This window comes from Lissotriton vulgaris, chromosome 7 (genome assembly GCF_964263255.1).
Source record: "Lissotriton vulgaris chromosome 7, aLisVul1.2, whole genome shotgun sequence".
Lineage (NCBI taxonomy): Eukaryota > Metazoa > Chordata > Amphibia > Caudata > Salamandridae > Lissotriton > Lissotriton vulgaris.
In genome coordinates this window covers 323,671,367-323,691,142 of record NC_141695.1, presented here as the reverse complement: position 1 = coordinate 323,691,142, position 19,776 = coordinate 323,671,367, and the positions used below count along the sequence as shown (strand labels likewise).

General features: G+C 42.9%; 1 protein-coding gene across 1 annotated transcript in view; it reads left to right on the top strand.

Moving 5' to 3' along the window:
- The window catches only part of TSKS (testis specific serine kinase substrate), a 308,284-nt gene that overhangs the window by 197,707 nt on the left and 90,801 nt on the right, over window positions 1–19,776 (top strand). The window contains exons 5-7 of the mRNA XM_086930159.1: window positions 7,830–7,913; window positions 15,245–15,576; window positions 16,156–16,350. Of these exons, the coding sequence (XP_086786285.1) occupies window positions 7,830–7,913; window positions 15,245–15,576; window positions 16,156–16,350 (611 nt within the window). The remainder of the gene's footprint in view (window positions 1–7,829; window positions 7,914–15,244; window positions 15,577–16,155; window positions 16,351–19,776) is intronic.

Below are 19,776 nucleotides of genomic sequence, written 5' to 3'. Positions count from 1 at the left end.
GTTACGGTGGTTACAAGTACCCGCCGTACTTAGATGTGGTCTGCCTTAACCGCTGTCTTTATTGACAGAATGTTTACTGCAGCGTAAGCGGCGCACCTTCGTCGACTCAGAGAACTCCATTGCTGGCTGACAGTACTCTGTCGCCACTGGGTTTGCGCCAAGCCAATTCAGATTTCACAGTTTTGGAGACTGGTAAGTACCAACTTTACCAGAAACAAGGTACAAGGATGCTTGCATATGGGCCAGGGAGGACCTGGCTTAGCAGTTCGGGCTGGACTGTTCCCATGAGGAACAGGGTCAATACTGATTTGCATATGGGTGGGTCCAAACAGGGGTTGCGTGTATAGCAAAAGAACAATGGATTAAACCCAGATCTTTGTGACTGGGGGTGTATGCTTGCATTGTTCAGTATTCCACCCATCATTTGTTCCTTTTGTATTTGTCGCCCTAAGTGGGAAATGTATGCACAGACGTGGGTTCCGTGCTCACTGCGCCATTGGATTCAAGCTAGCCTCGCTGATGAGAGGTGATGACACAAAACCAGTCCCAGGATGCTTGTTTCTGGCTCAGGGATTACCTAGCCTGGCAGTTGGGGCTGGACTGTTCCCATGTGGACCAGGGTCAAAACTGATTTGGATATAGCTGGCTCCAAACTGGGGTGGCATGGTTACTAAAAGAACGATGGATTAAACCAAGATCTTTGTGACTTGGGGTGAATGTTTGCATTGTTCAGCATTCCGTCCATCATTTGTTCCTTTTGCACTTTTATAATGTGGCACTACACATATAGGTTATGTTTGGTAAAAAATATATGTAGGTAATGTGTCCTGCCCTTGTTTTATACATATAGCATAGCACACATACAACATACACACACTATTGAATGCAACACCCACAACCACCACAATAATTAAAAAAGAGAACATTTCAATGTCAATACAGCTGTACTCATTTTACCTTGTGTTAGAAATGGGGGTCTGTAGTGGCAATGGTTTGCACCTTTGTCCAAGTAGGGGCCCTTCTTCCTAGTCTGAGTAAGGGGTATACACTTCTAAAATAACCCCTACTCACCCGCTTGGTAGCTTGGCACGAGCAGATAGGCTTATCTCAGAGGCAGTGTTTAAAGTATTTGTACACGCATACAGTAATACAGTGAAAACACTACAAATGGACATCACACAGTTTATAAAAAATAAGTAATCTTTATCTAAACCAAACAAGACCAAAATGACAAAAATCGCCCCTACATAGAACAAGATATCATCAAAAATAGGTTATTCACACAAGCATCATGAGCAATGCCCTCGGCTCCGGTGCAGGCAGCGACCTCATTGACGGCTTCGGAGTCGAGGCTACGGTGTGGCGTTGGGGCGGTGCGTCTTCCACTTCACGAGCGGTGCCCACGGCTTCGGGGCAGGTCGCAGCATAGCATCAGTGTTGCTATTTTCCTCTGTGGCCCCTGAAACAGCAGATCCAGATGCAGGAAGACAGAGGAAATGAAGTCTTTGTGTCCCTGAGACTTCAGAAAAGGAGGCAAGCTCTACACCAAGCCCTTGGAGATCTTCTTCAAGCAGGATACACAGCACACAGCAGAGTCTTGGTCCTCTCCCTGGCAGAAACAGCCATTGCAGGCCAACCACAGACAGCACACAGCAAAGGGGTAGTTCTCCTTCTTCAGCTTTTCTCTTTGGCAGAAGTTCCTCTTGAGTTCAGAACTATTCTAAAGTTCTAGGGTCTGGGCCCTACAATTTGATATTCAATTTCTCTTTGTTCTCTTGTGCCAGAGAGGCTCTGTGCTCAGTCAAAACCAGTTGTGTCCTCTTTGGTCCAGTTTCCTAGCAGGAGGTGGAGACAGCATTGTGGAACGCAGTCCAGGCCCATGCAGGTGAAAGGAAATCCCCTCCCCTACTCTAAATGAAGCCCAGGTCTAGTCAGCCCAGCTCTGAGTCATCCAGGAAAGGCCAGGCACACCTCAACCCACCCAGTGGCTGTCTACAGTGAATGCACATCCCCAGCCCCTATCACTTCAAAGCCAGACAGTCAATCCACGACCCAACAGAGGCACATAGGATGGCTAAGCAAGAAAATACCCACCCAGTGGCTGTCTACAGTAAATGTACATCCCCAGCCCCTGTCACTTCAAAGCCAGACAGTCAATCCACAACCCAGCAGAGGCACATAGGATGGCTAAGCAAGATAATACCTCCTTTCTAAAAGTGGCATTTTAAAACACACAATATAAAAATCATCTTTACTAAAAGATGCGTGTTTATATTCTGAGTTCAGGAATACTAAAATCCACCTTTCTACCTTTTCCGAATGGGAAGTTATATGTATAAGATGTAATAAATAAACTCCCATTCTATCCTATTGGACGGATACCCTTTCAATAATGAAGAACGAAATACGCTGTATTTCAGGACATGTCCTACCTTTCACATACAGTGCACCCTGCCCACAGGGTTACCTGGGGCCTACGTTATGTAATAGAAGGGAAGCTTAGGGCCTGACAAGTGGGTGCACTTGCCAGGTTGATATGGCAGTAAAAACTGTGTGCAGATACTGCGGTGGCAGGTCGGAGACCCCTTTGAAAGGCTGCTTGTGTGGGTGGCACAATCAGTGCTGAAGGCCCGCTAGCAGCATTTGACTTACAGGCCCTGGGTGCACACAGTGCACTGTTCTAGGGACTTAGTAGTAAGTCACACAAGCCAATCATGGGAACACCAATCCATATTCACAATTTACAGAGGGTGCACTTGCACTTTAGCACTGTTCAGCGGTGGCAAAGTGCCCAAAGTATCTAGACCAGCAAAAACGAAATCCTGCACACCGCAAAAATACAAGAGACAGAGGCAAAAAAGAGTGGGGAAAACCACTCCAAGGATGCCAGGTCTAACACCCTTATAAGCAGGAAAATTAACACTAATGCATTACACATGTGAAATAAATTGCATGTAAGAGCAAAGTTAAAATACAAGAGGCTAAAGCTAATGTTAACACACAATTTATAGTAAGTGTAAAAAAGTTACTTTTGATCCTGGCGTTGATTCGCGTCGTGGTGATGTTATAGCAGCAACGTGGAACCTGGACAATAAGGTTCAAGATGGAAACGGAAGTGGGGAACAAAAAAAAGGTATCCTGATGAAAAGGCACATCGTGAATATGCTGGCAAAAATCCTCGCTGGACTCCCTCTGAAGCTGCTTTTGCCTATGGCGCCATCGACGCGGAAGGGAAACCCTGGTGGAGTTGGCAGCACTCCGACGGTCTTTCATCCGTGGACCCACCAACATCTAAATCGAGTAGGGGGACCACCAAGTAGGTGGGTGGTTAAACTGCCAAAAAAAGTGATGGGGGGACCAGATCCGCCAAGATCTAAATCAGGCCCTTCGTGTTGAATGCATCTATCAAAGTACAGGGCAATGTCTGTGTGTTTGTAATCCTCATTCAGAGAGGTGATGCATACTTGTATGGCATTAGCAGATTACAATGATTTCATGACTGTATCTCAGGTCAGTGTAACTTGGTTGTTTGTCAGGCCAAATCCGCATTGGTAAATGAAGATAGGGTGCAACCTGAAGGATCAGGGTGGCACATGTTGGGTGCTCGTGGGTCGAGTGCTTGGCTGAAGAGTTGAGCCGCCAATGCTGGCTGTGCCCATTGAAAGTGTTGGTACTTCTGGGAAGACCTCCAAGCCTAAGGGGACGATGTCAGCACAGCAAAAAAGGGATACAAAAGTACTTGAGCAGGGCGAGGTGCTGCTGAAGCTCAGGATGTAGTCAGATTGCTGTTTGGGATCCAAGCAGAGGGAGTGCAGACGCTGCAAAAAAGAAACACAGTCAGCTTGGCCGGTGAAAGCAAGGCCTTTGGAAGGAACTGCACCTCAGGCAAATCTACACGCAAGCAGCCGTTTGCCCCAGGAGATTCTTGAGGTCATCCCTCACTTATTTGTTTCCTCTGATTCTCCTCAGTCACAGAAACAGTATGCCAATTCCTCAATCCTTGACTGTCTCCCTGGCTGTTAAAGGAGAACAGCAGTGATCACTGGCCCTAACCCCACCCTTTTGTTTGGAGCATCACTAAGTCAAAAGATACATTGATATTCTGGTCTCAAGCCCATTTCTAGATGATGGTGCCAGTCTAAACACTACTCTGATTTTGTGGCAGTCTTGAAAATTTGGCAGAAACCAATTCTATATTTCGGGCAGTCCAATCCTAATGTGACAACACATCCCAGTGTTTTTAAGGTCTCTGAATCCACAGGGAACAAGGACTTTCCATCCATAATACTTGCAGGGGGTTTGAATTCACTCTGCACAAGTCTCAGTTAATCAAAGGATCTTTCAAATGTTGCTGCTCATCATTCCAATCTTCCATGGGATACAAAGTATAAGAAGGGTACACATTGTACAGCACAACTCTAACTTCAGGTGACATCAAGTAGCAATGTCCTTGGAATGTTCTTTGGGTGAGTGACATTTCTTGCAGTCCACTTGGCTACTTGCCACATTTTTCTCATATCAAGGAAGTAAAGAGGTTCCCTCTTTGCTCTATTTATTTTAGTAGATCCAAATCGGACAGACCACAATCTGAGCTACACTGGTCTGTGTATGAAGAGGAGAGAAAGATCACTGCAGACACAGACAGGGGGACAAAGGGGAGAGACACTTGTCAGAAAAGTTTACAGATGTCTGCCATATTAAAGAATAATCATAACAACAAAAGAGTGTGCCTTTTTGAGAGTAGAGCGCAAATGTAGAATCCAACTAGGCTTTTAATAAAGCCCTCACTCACCAACCTGGATGGTGACAAGCTTCATCATCGGGCTCCACAAGGAGAGGCTGAATGCCACCCTGGTGTGCTTCAACGCCAGAATTACTGCGGAGCTGGTGTTGTGTGTTCAGTGAGAAGTGAGAGTGACTTAAAAATTTCTTGATTGTGTCAAAAAACAAATTTTATTAATAGCCAATCAGACGTGTATAAAAATAGGGTGTGGGATATAGGTACTGAATAAATTGTTCAGCAATATCCACTAGTGTGTGGTCAACATGTTTCTGCCTATGTGTAATAATTAATGAGGCATTTGTCAGGCCCAAGGGAAGGGGAACCTCAGCGGTGGGGGCGCGCTTAGGCCCACGCTAACCAACGGCTATTAATGTGAAAAATATTAGAAGAAAACATTTGTTTGATGGACCTCGTGTTAAGAGGAACTGAGTTTACAATGGGGTATAATCATTAATTACACCATGGGTCTCGGGAGAGGGGGTGGTAGCAAAATGGCACACCGCCTTCACTGCTAGGCACCTGCTCGGTACCTGCACAATCCCTCTTGTGACCGGACCCCGATGGTCCATCAAACGAATTTTGTTTTGATTATTTTTCACATTAATAACCTCTGCTTAGGGTGAGCCTTTTTCACCCTGTAGTACTTTAGAAGGAGCATGTGGCATGCAGGTCCGGGCAGGAGACATTGCAAGTGCATCGGGAGCAGGGTGGCACAGGGCTGATGTGCAGGGAGCGTTAAACCATTAAAGCACCTATACTTTTTTGTCTACCTACCTTGAAGATGTAGAAGAGAAGTAGAGCAGTTCACCAAATGTCACTAACTCTTAAGCCCACATGCCACCAAAGAGAACATGAGCAAAGCTTTTGAGGCTTAGTAGATAGCCCTCTGTGTCAACTCTCTCCCTTCATGGAAGTAACAACCAAGAGGGACAGGGATGGAGCAGTCAGGGTATTACCTGTACTCTGTTGGAGACCAAATCCTATAGGAGATTTTTCCCGAAATTCCAAAAAGGCATTTTATGGGACACCAGTAGTACTACTTCACTTATTACAAAATGCAATTTGCAAACCTACAGCCAGAAATATACACCCGTGCCACTACTATTTTTGCAGTTCAGAGTTTGCTGCCTTGGTGGCGGAGATCTCTGCACACATATAGAATTGTTAGCAAAGGTGAGAGGGAAAAGGGGGGAAAGGTGAGAAAAGTGGAGATAATTACTACCAAAATGGGTGGGGTTAAGGGAATTTCAGGAGGAGTTTAGGGAGGGACATGCCAATACAAATACACTCCCAGATAAGAGTAAAATAATTGCTATTCACAAAATACACTCCAAATTCTACTAGAGCCCAAATGGTGACAAAACAGGCTTAAACGTTCTGTAGCCCAATCTTGGAATAAGTTAAGCCCCACCTCTGATACTGCAATACACTTCCCATTGAAAAAACTAGAGGTGGCTATAACACTAAAACCCTATAAGAAACAATGTAAAATAAACTAAATACATTCTAAATTAACATATTCATATATATTATTTCTTGAAGTTACAACACAAATATAATTGATATAACATTTTATTCTTTAAATGTAATAATACACTTACATTTAAAATAAATAACTTTATATGATAAACGTACATTGAAAAGTCTCAACATTATAAAAATTAATTAAAAAACAACGTATAACCAAGTTTGTGGCAAATTAAATAAATATATAAAAAGGATAGGGTGAATAGGTGACTTTTAATTTTAAAGTATTATTCAAAACTTGTATTTGAACAATTTCATCCACATTTTGAAATTAATTTTCAGTTTACTACCAAATTACATTTTGGGAGGTTAAGGCATTGCGTTTTTTTCTCTAAGACATCACAGGTTAAAATTATTTGTTTAAAATCATTTTACATTTTTATAAATAATTCGATTTTTCTTTAAAAAAATAATGAATGTAATTAGACTTTACAATAGAGGAATCTCTGCCCGAGTGATGGAGAGCTCAACCAACAGATGTAAAGTTACAAATAGTAACTTTAGACTTGTACATTCAGTCATCAGAACCTTCACCCCGTCATAATGAGGGACTGAAGCATATTGAGCCTATTTCTAGGTGCAAATCTCCACTTGCAAATGGTGAATAGAAAAAAAAATGAAGATTTACACCTAAGGTATAGGAATAGATCTACACATGAATAGAGCTACACATGCAAATATATCTGTGAATTGGGCACCTGTTTCCTGCAGTACATACTGCAGAGTGCCTGGTATAGTGTTACAAATTGGAAGCACTTCTTGATCAGGGTCTTTCATTGCATTGGCGACTTTACATTCATTGGATTCTATTTTACATTCTTCTCGATGCACCACAATGATGTATTCCTTTTCTTCTCTATAAGCAAGTAAAAAAGGAAGTATTCAAGTGAATAAAAGATATAGTTTAATACAAAAGCAGACTGTTTTCTAATAACTCAATGTGTGTTGATCTCAACGAAGCAGGGTTGTTATCATTGACACTTGTGTGATGTAGGTGTGCCTGAGAAAGCTTGTTATGGGCATGTTTAGGAAGTACCTTTGCTAGGTCAGTTTAGCTGGGAGTCAGCAAACCCAGTGGGTTGGAGAAGGCATCCCCCTTGCTCCAGGGGAAGGTGGACCACTGGCGAAACCATGTGACTGCACATCGATTAGACATTGACAAATAAGAGATGGGGAAGTCTTTGATTTCCAGCAACTATCATAGAGGTGGGACTGGGAGGCCTGAGCCAGAGGCCAGCAAAGTGCTATTTTCACCCATACCAGAGGCTTCTGGTCCTTAATGAAGGGTCATATCTTACAACCGATGCTTTGAGCTCAATGCATATCCCGGACTGTGATCCTCTGCATCTCTGTCTAGCACATCAGCTATAAAGTACCATTTGCTATTTACATCATCTGTCGCATGATAATAGTTATGGAACAAATATTGGGCACCGTCCCCCTCTGAACAGACTTTTCTCTGTCTCTTTCTCTCTTTGTGTTTGAGAGTCCTAACTCAGACAGGGTGTTTATCTCACAGGACACCTGCCGTAAAGTGAAGAAGTCTGTAGAAGATGCAGAAATGAAAACCAACGCTCTGAGGCAGAATTCTCTCGTCTTGGAGGTAACTATTGTGTCCAGTGGGACATGTCTGTTCACTTTACCTTATGTAATTTATTTATTTAGTTGTTTAATGTGGACTAGCCTATGCTGACCCTATATAGATCATGAATGTATGTTCCTGTTGACCTTTTGGATATGACATACACCTTGCCCTTCTGATTTACGTTCTCAACTCAGTATGCCCTGTAACTATCCGGAGGCTATTTCATCTCGGATGCTTCTGACCTAGCTATGTTTTTCAATCCATACCTGTGACTTTTAACCATGCTGTGGAATCCTCTGAACACACAAGGACCTACCACTGATCTCTCCTTGTCAAGGGTTCCCAGTAGCGGCTGACAGGGCCAGTGGTGGAGGGGTGGGGGTGCCAGAGGGGGGGGAGAGAAAATAATGTATATTTTTTTAAATACCACTTACCTTTTCGCCGGCCACTGACTCTCCTCCGTCTTGTTCTACTTTCTTCTTCCTGCAGTCCCGGCAGCAGGAAGCACCTGACTCCTGGGCTACCCTGGGCCAATCACCATGCTGCAATGCAGCATAGTGATTGGTCTGAGCACTGTGATTTGGTGCTCAGACAGGGATAGGGAGGCTTTGCATGTTCTTCACCAGGCTGTGTAATGTAGAGGGCTGGCCAAACAGTTATGAACACTTAGGAAGTGTGCAAACCGCTCCTGTCCTGTGCCATCAGCCCTGCCTCGCCCTAATCCAGCCCCGCAGCTACAAAAAATAAAATGATAATATCGACATTATTATCACTTTATTTTTACTGCTCTGCTCTGAGAGCAGTGGGGCAATGCTCCTCCGCCATAACGGAGGAGCCACCCCTGAGAGTTCCTGATCCATTTATAGATGTTGTTGCACCTGGAGTCGAAGCAAATCCCCCCAGTCGAAAGCACTTTTTAAATCCTCACAGAAAACCTATCACCTTAATTTGAGGGCAGCAAGAAGCACGTTTATAGCAAATCAAATCGCGAATGCTAACAATTCGCCTAAAGTGCTATTTGACATCGTGAATGAGTTTGTGTCCCCAGCGGCATGTAAGCAACCGTCCATAGAATCTCAGGACCTATGCGACTCATTAGCTAGGTATTTTCATGAAAAAATCGAAAGCATCTACTCTAAATTTTCCCCTCCCGCCTCCTCTCTTCCTTATTTAGGCAATCAATCTGAAAGGGCGGACTACTCTCTTACATGTTTTAGACCAATTACTATAGCTGAAACTCACAAAGTGCTTGAGTACGCAAAGTCGGGCTCCCCGGCGGACCTTTGCCCCCCAAGAGTTATGGCACTTCTATCTCATTCACTGGCGCCCACGATCGAGAAAATCTTTAATCTATCAATCTCAGAGAGTGAAATTCCGGCCCTTTGGAAGGAAGCCTTTGTCCACCCGATACTAAAAAAAACATCGGCTAATCCATTAGAGCTGAGTAATTATCGGCCTGTTTCGTTGCTACCTCTTCTAGGTAAAGCACTTGAGGGCATGATCAACCAACAACTGACCCTTTATCTGGAATCAAACAGCATTTTGGACGCCTCGCAGTCCGGCTTCCGGAGGGGTTTCAGTATTGAAACAGCACTTTTAGCTGTAACGGATTCCCTGCGGATGACGGTAGATGCCGGAGGATCGGCAATCCTGATTCTTCTTGACCTCTCCGCGGCCTTTGATACCATCTCACATGTTAGGCTGCTGGAGAGGTAAGTACTATTGGTATCCAGGGGCTAGCCCTTAAGTGGCTACAAAGCTTTCTGAAGGATAGATCCCAGACAGTCATCATGGGGCCCTATCGGGCAGAGAAAATTTTGTTGGATAAAGGCGTTCCCCAGGGTTCCTGCCTTAGCCCCACCCTTTTTAACATCTATATGGCACCTCTGGCTAAGGTAGCAGAATCCCTGGGGTTCGAAACCATCTCATACGCCGACGACACACAACTGCTGTTTAACATCAGCCCCAATCAGGAAGCAGACAGACTCCGCTTCTTAACAGGGATCCTGGAAATCTCCAACTGGATGACCAACAACTTCCTCCAGTTGAACCCAGGAAAGACGGAAGTCATGCTGCTGGGTAAGGCGGTAACCGTCTGGTCCAAGGACTGGTGGCCCGCACAGTTGGGCTCTCCTCCTATACCTAAAAAGTGTGTTAATAACTTAGGTATCAAAATTGATCACGCTCTCTCAATGCAGGACCATGTTGTGGCTGTTGCTGGATCCTGCTATTTCAGTCTAAGATTGCTTAGGAAGATCCTTCCTTTTATTCCATCAGAACATCGTAGAACCCTGACACAAACCATGGTTATTAGCCGTTTGGATTACAGCAACGTCCTCTTAGCAGAAGTAGGGCTGACCTCTCTTAATAAATTACAAATGATCCAAAACACAGCGGCCAGGCTGGTTCTGAATATGCCCGCTAGATCTTCTTCGCTACCATTATTGAGAAAACTTCACTGGCTTCCTGTAAAGCAAAGATCCTTTTTTAAAATCTGTTATTTGACATTTATTGCTGTACAGTGTCAGGGCCCTAGATACCTGCAACATAAACTGACAAAACACATCCCGAGCCGAACTCTTAGATCCAGCTCGCAATTATTATTACATATTCCCCGAATCAGACGGTATAGGTCAGGAGGACTGGCTTTTTCTCACCTAGCACCCGTTTATTGGAACAATTTCATTCTATCCTATCAAATCTTCAGGAAACATTTAAAAGCCTTCCTTTATTAAGGCCTCCCCTCTTCAGTTTTCTCCTAGGGCTGTGTTCTTAGTAAGCGCCCAGATGCCTCACGGTTATTCGTTGCGCTATAACAAGAAAGCATAACATAACAACATAACACCTTAATTGTTAGGTACATCTTTCACACTTGTAGACTGTGATTTCTCTATTCTTACAACGTCACTGGTCACTGAGTATTGTATTTCTAGAGCACACTGCCACTCCCAGTGGAGCATCCTGGCACTTATTTACCTGATTATTTTTTTCTGCCTTTTCAGGTAACATTATATGTATGCAGAAGATTTGTTTTGCATTCAGTCTACTGCACATGTATTGCAATTTCCTATTACTTAATGCCTAGTACATGATAAAAAAGTAACTAAAATGATTAAAACATAAATAGCGCACACCCTGGCGTTATGACGGTATTGCACCCCTTTTAACTAGCCCAGGCTATCACTATTCAAAGGTTTCCATCGCAGACCAGATCCTGATTCGTTTTTCCAGTGGTGGGTGGGTGGTCCAGTGCTGAGTACGTACGCACTATGTTTTCAGATGCTGCGTCACAGCATGGAGAATTGCATTATGTGGTTTTTGGTGCATAAGGTTCATCTAAGAAGGTAAGTTCATACAGAAACAGAGGAAAATTTATCATCTGTGTTAGAGTTTGCAAGGTCATTTAGGTTGTGAAGACAAGAGACTCTTCCTATTTAGCATAATAATTGCAGGGGGGACATTCGAAGTTTCAGATGAATCCTTGCTAGACTTTTGTTAGGTTGCAAAAAGTCAAATAAGTGCTCAGGAAATTACAGACTAGTCTAGGGTCTTTGACCTTGCTCCTTTTTTATTTTTCCCAATACAGGCTTCAATCCACGTGTGTGGCTTAAATATATAGGATGTTTCTAATAAATGCAATAACACATCTATAAGTAATTCTGGGAATCAGTTGGTGGCAGAGGTGCATGGGCTGGTAAAAGAACAAGGGCGAGAAGGTTATTTCACACCTCCAGGAGTTATCATCTACCCAAGGTTTCAACCAAAGAAGGACTCTTTATACATATATTCAGGAGTTGTCTGCTAATCAGAGCCTGGCAGTTAGAGCAATCGGGTGCCCTTGCAGTCGCTGGATGGACTTCAGAACTAGGCCCAAGGGTGTTTCATTGGGATCATAGAGGACCTGAAGTTATCTAGGGGTGGGGTGCAGTCTTATTCCTCTGAGGCTGATGACACATGAGTGGGACATTACATGTCATTGGAAGTTTGCCTGTACTCAGAAAAAAGGTATAGCAACTGAGAAACCAGTTTGCAAGGCCAGAGGCTCCCCAGAAAAACACAAAAAGGTGTGGGAGAATGGCAGGAACTTATCATGTCCCTTAAAAGAAGGAAGCAATTCCTGAGAGAGAATGCAAAGGGTAACTTGGAATAATGGTAAATGCACCCACAGCCACAGAGGTACATGTATTCATGCATGCAGTAGTCGCAGGAAAGAACCGAATAGTTTCTACTTGCATGATCCATGTTAGAAATGTCATCTATGTGATTCCTTTTTATGAAAATGAATAAAAAGAAGTTAACAAAGTATTTAACTGAAGCACTGAAAACTGTAGAACAATGTACCAGGAGAATGCCAAATTCTTTGAATTGTGGATTGAGGCATTCATTTGTCTGAAAGTGTTTTCACTTGCTAATTTTTCCAATCCAAACTATATCCTGGCCCTATGAAAATGTTCAAATTGTGTTGACTTAATTTGACAGCCAAAGTATTCTTACCTAGATCCTTGCTTGTTGTATTTTTACTCTTAAGATCTTCCCACCCGTTGTCCATCTTAAGTACACTGTTTCTTCCTCTTGCAGGAATTGCCCACTCTTTTCCTCTGTTTCCTTCACTTCTTCTTGTCTTGCTCCTTCCTCTGATTTCGCTACCTGTACTCATGCCTGTTTTTCTTTGTTTATTCATCCTGTGTATGGCTTTGAATAATGCTCCTCTCAATCAACACCATGTAAAATATTTTCCAGAGGCAAATATGTCAGACACAAATAGGAAGAACTTGCAGTTATTCTTGAAAGAATTAAAAGTTGAAAAAGTTGCACAGTCCTAAAAGACCACTGAATTAAGAAGATGGCACTGCGAAGACTTCTTAATTCACAAGAAAGCAAAATTAAAAGGGAACAAACGTACACCATAAGGAGTACAGATAAATAAGCAAGCATGAAAGTCAAATAAGCAGTGTCGCGTGGCCCATACGGGCATTGTCATCTTTCCTATGTTAGCATGAGTACGTTGCTGACTGTCCGCTGCTTTGCACACATTACTACAAGAATTTATTTTGCTTGTGCCGCACTGAAACTTTCACTTGGAACATGCTGTTGTTTTTGCACTTTGCTCATTCCTGGGATTTAGTCTGAACATTGTGAACAAGGTTGAACAACAATGCCCCTTGTTATTTTGTTCTGGTCAGGTCCTAGCACCTAGACAAAACATGCAGATGCAGCCGTTGTTTGGGTACACATACTTTGGTCATATGACGGTGCACGGATTGGTAAGACACACTTATTGAGGGACCTTTCCAGGGAGAAGAGCGTAACATCACCTGTGATGTAGATCTACTATCTATAGACTGAGGTACGGGGTCTGCTAATAACACCCAGAGATTTTCTAATATATAATCATCTTACTTCTATACAAGGGGAGGGGGTTAGGCTAAACTGTCGTATATCATGACAGCTCCTTTTATGATTTACAGACTACTTGCGATGCTGACCGTATTTGTGTTAGCCATTTTTCTGCTGGCTGTGGCACGTATACTGCATACTAGAGCATGTTAGTTAAAATAAACATTTTAAACTTTTTCATGTCTCTGTCAGATCTTATTGTGGACGAGGACAATAGCATGAGCGAAAGTGTGCGTCTTGCAACTGCGATTCCTGAGAGAGTCTGGAGTGTTGTTCCTCTGTGAGTGAGTAGGAGAGCAAGTGAGACACTATAGCAAGGCAGTCCTGGGCTCATGGGTACTAAGGCGGTAGGATAGCTCAGTCCCTGCCTACTAAAGCCCCATAATCCCAAGGATAGTTCTGTGATTTCGCAGAATTCCTGCACCAGCAGAATGGCTGGCACAAGTGGCCTCTGGTCAATCAAATCTGGCCTTGTAATTAGACTAAGAGAAATCATTGTTGTCAGTCCTAGGATGTATAGCTTTACAGCTTTTGTAGCATTATAGATTTTCAATTAAACTTGTTGGAAGTTGAATTAGACTTCAGACAACGTTCTGAAGGTTTTTTTCACCTTCTTGATTGCCCGAAGAAAGAGTGACTCCTCTGTAGCCTCGGTGCCACCCTGCACAGAATGGTGAGCATGACAGGTGTCATGTGACTTCTTAAGAGGGTCTCAAAAAGGAGGAAAAAAACTTCCTTGGCCATCCTATAGTTCTTGATTGAAGATGAAGATTAGAGCTGAAAATCCGCAATGGCATGAAGTCCACCTGCCATCAGGAAGGAGAAAAGAGCTAATCTAGAACAAGAATCCAGTCGCAGAAATCCAGCAGAAGATCTATCTGCTGGAAGCAAAAGGGCAATGAAGAATAAGTAAACAAATGCATTGCAATACATCCTCCTCTCATGACTGTCTCAGTTATACATGATTATACAGGAACTGACATCACAGAAAAGGACTCAAACTCCATCCTAAATTGTGTATCTTGAAAAATGTTCTAAAGTAACTCTACCATCTTGAGAAGGGCTGGTTATGAGGCTTGTCTCTTTGTTTGTTTGAAGATCGGAGAACAAGCCCAAGTTTGACAAAATCAGTTCCACACTAGATTCCAGGACACAACCGCCCCTTACGATGCCAGGTGCTTCAGGCGACTGGCAGAACACCTTTTTGGGAGACTGGGAGCATAGAGAAAACAGAGCGATGTGGGTAGCACAAGTGCTCAGTGTTCCTCAGTGCTTCAGGAACATGCTAGCCTGTAGAACAAAATGCACTCATTGATGTGTTGAATACATGCAATCTTCATTAATATCCTAAAACAATTACTCTTTGCACTGATGTAACATGCATTGCCCTGTCACTTGATTAAACTCAGTTAAGAAGTATGGTTATCATCCTTGGAAAAGATCATTTTCATGAGAGCTACACTGTTGGCAAGAGCCACAGATTTCAACTTCTTGTTGCTTTTCAAACTGTCCACTTTGAGAGCCAGAATGAAAGCAACACCTACTCACTTAATGTAAGCTGAAGATACCAGTAACAGGGAAGACTAGACTTACAGGCAGATGAGATGGAAGAAATCATATTGCTCTAGTAGACCTCAAACACATGCTCACACTCATTATCCATATTACATATCTCTTTCCCTTTTTACTTTTTTTTCCTTCCTTTTATCCTCTATTAATGGAGCCAAATGCAATAGGGGCTTATGTTTTCAGAAATGCAAGCCATAAGGAAAGTCAGTGCTTGGTGTTACTTAGAGTGATTGAAAGAAATTGATGTGTTATAAAGCGCAACAATGAATGACCTGGTGATAAGTGCTGATCCCAGCAATTCAGTGTAGTAAAACATTGATTTACCTATTATTCTAAGCCACTCTGCCTCTCCCAATAGCCACCTCTCTGTCTTTCATTTCCAGGAAAAGCTTAATTACCTGCGTTTCAAGGTGCAGGACGAGGATGTGGTCAAGCGGGAAAAAGAATGGCAGGAATTGGAGGAGAGGCTGGCCAGTGGCATCACTAAGGACACCGCTGAGGAACTATTCGAACCAATGTCTAGCTTCCAACCACTGCCCCTGGGTCCTGAACAAATCCGGATTCGCGAGCTGCACAGGGCCATCACTGTAATCGTGGCTTCCATTGGGAACCTGCAGTACGCCCTAGAAAGGAGCGCCCAGGAGGCAAGGAGGGAATCAGAGCTAAATGTGCTGCAGGAGATGAAAGCCATGGCGGGTTCACTGGAAGGAGTGAGGTACATTTGTGCAGCTTCACCTTTGCGGAGGCGTAGGATGCTGGAGTCTGTAGCCTTAGCTGGAGGGAAATGGCCTGCATTGACAACAGGCCCCTGCGGGTGTAGTTTGCAGTAATAATGGCGCTCCAGTGACAGGCATGATTTAGGATGATACCGACCCGACCAGTAACCATTGTTTGGGTTAATCTAGAAGGTAGTTTTTAGAGTTACCAATCACCGTGTGTTAATGTGCTAATACGGGGCTGGCTTAGGTGGCATTGATCCAGCTGCAAATGTAGCAGAAGGATGCAGAGTTTGTAGCCAAAGATAGATTGGGAAAGCACAAGTCCTTCTAAAAGGGTTTGAAAAAACATACCTGTATGGGGATTTTGGTTCTCCCTTACCTATTGTAGTTCTTGAATTCAAGTGCTCTGAAAACATTTTTAAAATAACCACATCCCTCTAGGTGCCTTAATTGATGTTGACTGTGGTGGACATTCTTGGCAACTGGGAAAAGTAGACCATTATAGTAAGTTAGGTTAATACTGCCCTGATGGACAGCTTGTGGTATTAGTGGTCTTCTGTATTTTTCCTTTGCAGAGATAGTTTGTTGGACCTGGATGGAAAGTGTGAGAAGGACAACTTCTTGCACAAAGAGGTTCATAGGCTGATCAGTCATGTTAGTAGTCGCTTCGATGCATTCCTGCCCCAATGGGAGCGATCTCAAAAGGAGCAATCCCAGATTCTGCAGACCATCAAGGAACTGCAGGCCAGCAATGATGACATCTTATCCAGGTACTGTACAGCCACTGACATATTGCAAGAATGTTTCTTCTGTACTAGCTATGAGGCTGATCAAGGTACCACTGCAGGTGCATCTTAAACACTTTTTTAGTTCCATTTCTTTCTAATTTTGTAGTTAGTCTGGTTCCCGATAATTTTAGTTTTGTAAATGATTTTATCAATTTGAATGATCTACAGTGGTAAATCCCAGTCCAGTTACACCCCTCTTCCTCCATCATTCTCTGGATTGGAGCCTATCTTGAAGCTCATCCTATGGCCCTGAGTGCAGGTCGTGCGCTAAATTGCCCTTTTTATTTTAATGGCCAAACCATGGTTACCTGTAGTCTAGTCTATGCATAGTCACCACCAGGGACCTATTGGGTTCTTCGTTGGGCATGTAGCCAAAAAAGGGCTGCATTGGATTCAGAGTATAGTTTATAGCCCAAATCTCTTCTCAAATTGTGGGTAGATTTTCAATCATAAAAGTACTGGAAGTGGCGACAGCGGAGGAGGAATTGGCCAAACTAAGCATCTGGCCATATCCAGTAGAGTTGAGTGAACAATGAGAGGCTCTAAAACTTAGTTTACAGGTAACTTCGATCGGAACCTGTCTCTAAAATCCAACTGATGCTGTGCTAGTGCATGGACACCTGCAGTGGAATAAGAAACCCTGGAGAGAAGAGCATTTCTAAATTCAAAATGCAATCCAGTGAACAATAGATACCCTTTTTCCAGTGTAGGGCCACTGTAAAAGAACATCTAGCCAAGAAACATAAAAATTGTGTGCACTTTAGATAAAACATTACGGCTATATTCTGTAAAAACTGTTCAAATGAAAAGCTGATTTACATGGAAATCTGTCAAGACTTTTTACAAAAGAGTAACTCCCCTGAGTCACTTTATCCTCACAAAAGGCTATGTAGGAGTTAAGAGTAGCTTGTTGCCACTTCCAGAAACTCAGTGATTCAACAAGCTGATGTCTTAGCCACCAGAGAGCCACTTTCCATGCCTCACTGGCAAAGTTACTGGTGGCCGTGGGTTCTTAAGGCTTATGATATGGAATTACTGACCCAAAATTCAGTACTCATGCTAGGTGCGGTTGCCTGAAGGATAAGTAAATATGCAATCTGGTTTCAAAGTGTTGCTGAACTATTTTACTTTGCAATAAATATAACTCTTCGAGATAATTTATCCATAACTGCTCAAGGATAATATTTACAAAGTCAGCTTTCATTTGGAAATTGGCCATTGAAGGAACACACGAAAAAAATACTATTTTGACTAGTTGAACAACTGACCTTCTCACTTTATTTCCAATGGAAAACACTGAGAAATATGCCACGGTTGCCCCATGCACTCCTTTCCATCTGCCTGTATAATGACTAGATTGTCAGTCGAGAGAATTGGATTTTGTGGGATAACACTAGTTCATAAGCATTTATGCTTATCAGCGAGGGGAGGGATGGAAGATGGAACTTCTACCCCCCCATACAGTTAGACCAGACCATGCACAGCAGGGAGTTTTGTAGATCAGGTAATCAGGATAAATTATGTCCTTCTTTTGAATTAATATAATTTTCCGAATCTGAGTTGTCAAACAAAAAGAAAAATGTTCTCCAAACAAGAGAAGAACACTTTTTCTCTGTCAAAGTCTACTCTTTGCCATCCTGTAGCCATTAAGATCCTTTATAGTTGAGTGGAGTATCAGGTCAATCCATTTGAGGTCACACGTGTGTTAGAAAGAAAATCGACTCTAAAGCTTGGTGTAAGGGCCACTGGGGCTCTTCTGCCTCCTGATTCTGCACACCCCATACATATGTTGTACTATGGAGGTGTCCTGATGTCGACCCCAGAATTGGATCATCATAGTCAATTTGCCGAAAGTGATGATATAAGTGGCTCATTGTTGAGTCTCTTAACACTTGACCTTGAGAATAGTTGTACCAGCCAATGCCTTATTTACTCTGAGTCAGGATTATCCAGTGTGAGTCCTACAAAGCTGGAACTATTCCAGATTTCTGTATACTCTCTGACGACTCTGTGAGCGAGTTCTATGTAGATCCAATCTATGTAAATGTATCTCATGATGAAAGCATGGTATAAATGCTTGAAAGTAACAGAATTAGAAAATAGCATTTTTAATTCAGGCTGTTGACATGCATGAACTTCCTACTGAGACCAAAGGGTGAAACATCCAATAGTCCATGGTCATCCACTCTGACTCCATCACAATTCACTAAATATTGGTGATTAAAATAGCGCTCACATCTTAAACACAGAACAGACATTCATTTTAATGATTCTGCTGGCAGAGCCTGCCAATAAGTCCTGGAAACTGATGTTCATCTCTCAGTTCGCTTTTCTATACCAAAAAGGGAGTCGATTCTTCTGAGTTTCTCTCATGTGAATTCTAGAAGTAGGGTCCTATTGGAAACTAGAAGACAAATCGAGCCATAAGGGACACATCTTGAAGTACCCAATGGAGTGGCGGAATACCTTGTTGCTTGGGTGTTGTGGGAGTCCTGGTGGGAGCAGCTGGTGCTTTGATCTTTTTAGGGATGGAAAACCCTTTGCTTTTTGACCTGTTCAACTGACTCACAATGAACTGTATTCTTGAGATAGAAGCAGCAATGACTCTGGTTGATTCACCTATAGACCTTGCAGGTGAAAGTCCCACGCACAAATTGTATATTTTGCTAATCTGTGCCCATTGAAGAAATTCTCACTGGGAAATCACTTACGTAAGCTAGCTATGAATAACCTGACATCTCTGATACACTGTGATTTGACCTATGACCTTGGAGAAAACTGTAAGCACCAAATTCAGTGCAAATTGCCGCATGTGGTTCTTGTCGTGTGTTTTTCGGCCTCAATGTTGAGTAAGTTGGAATGCAATAATTTATTTGGGATGTAGAAATACACATCTACGACCAAATCTCTGTTTTGCTGTCATTAGAGAATTTGGTGCACGATTGCTATTTCAAGCTTCTCAAAAGGAGGAATTTGTTCAACTGGTAAATATCTAGCTGACATGCAGATCTGTGCTCCTATTTTCAATGAGGAGTATCTGAAATAGAATCCCTGACCTGCTCCAAAGGTCCATGGTCTCTCGTCCATCACTTGCATGAGAAGAAGGTAAAAAGAGCAGACGAGCGAGTAAGTGGAAGTGTTAATCCTTTATCCACAACTGGGGGTCAGTGGTCTTGGGTAATGTCTCTACTGGCTCACACAATGAAAGCCTGGAGCTTCCACTGATAAAGAATCCCCAAGGATGGTGAAAAGTACTTTCACATGCGGAAGGAAGTCAGATCTGTTTCATGTCCTCCTGGTAGATTAAAGGAATGCTCAAACCTTGACCTATAGTGGAAACAGATTGGAGATGCCTCAGTGACCTAGTCAGTGCCTTCATAGTTTTAAGGCACCTACTCCGCTACATTC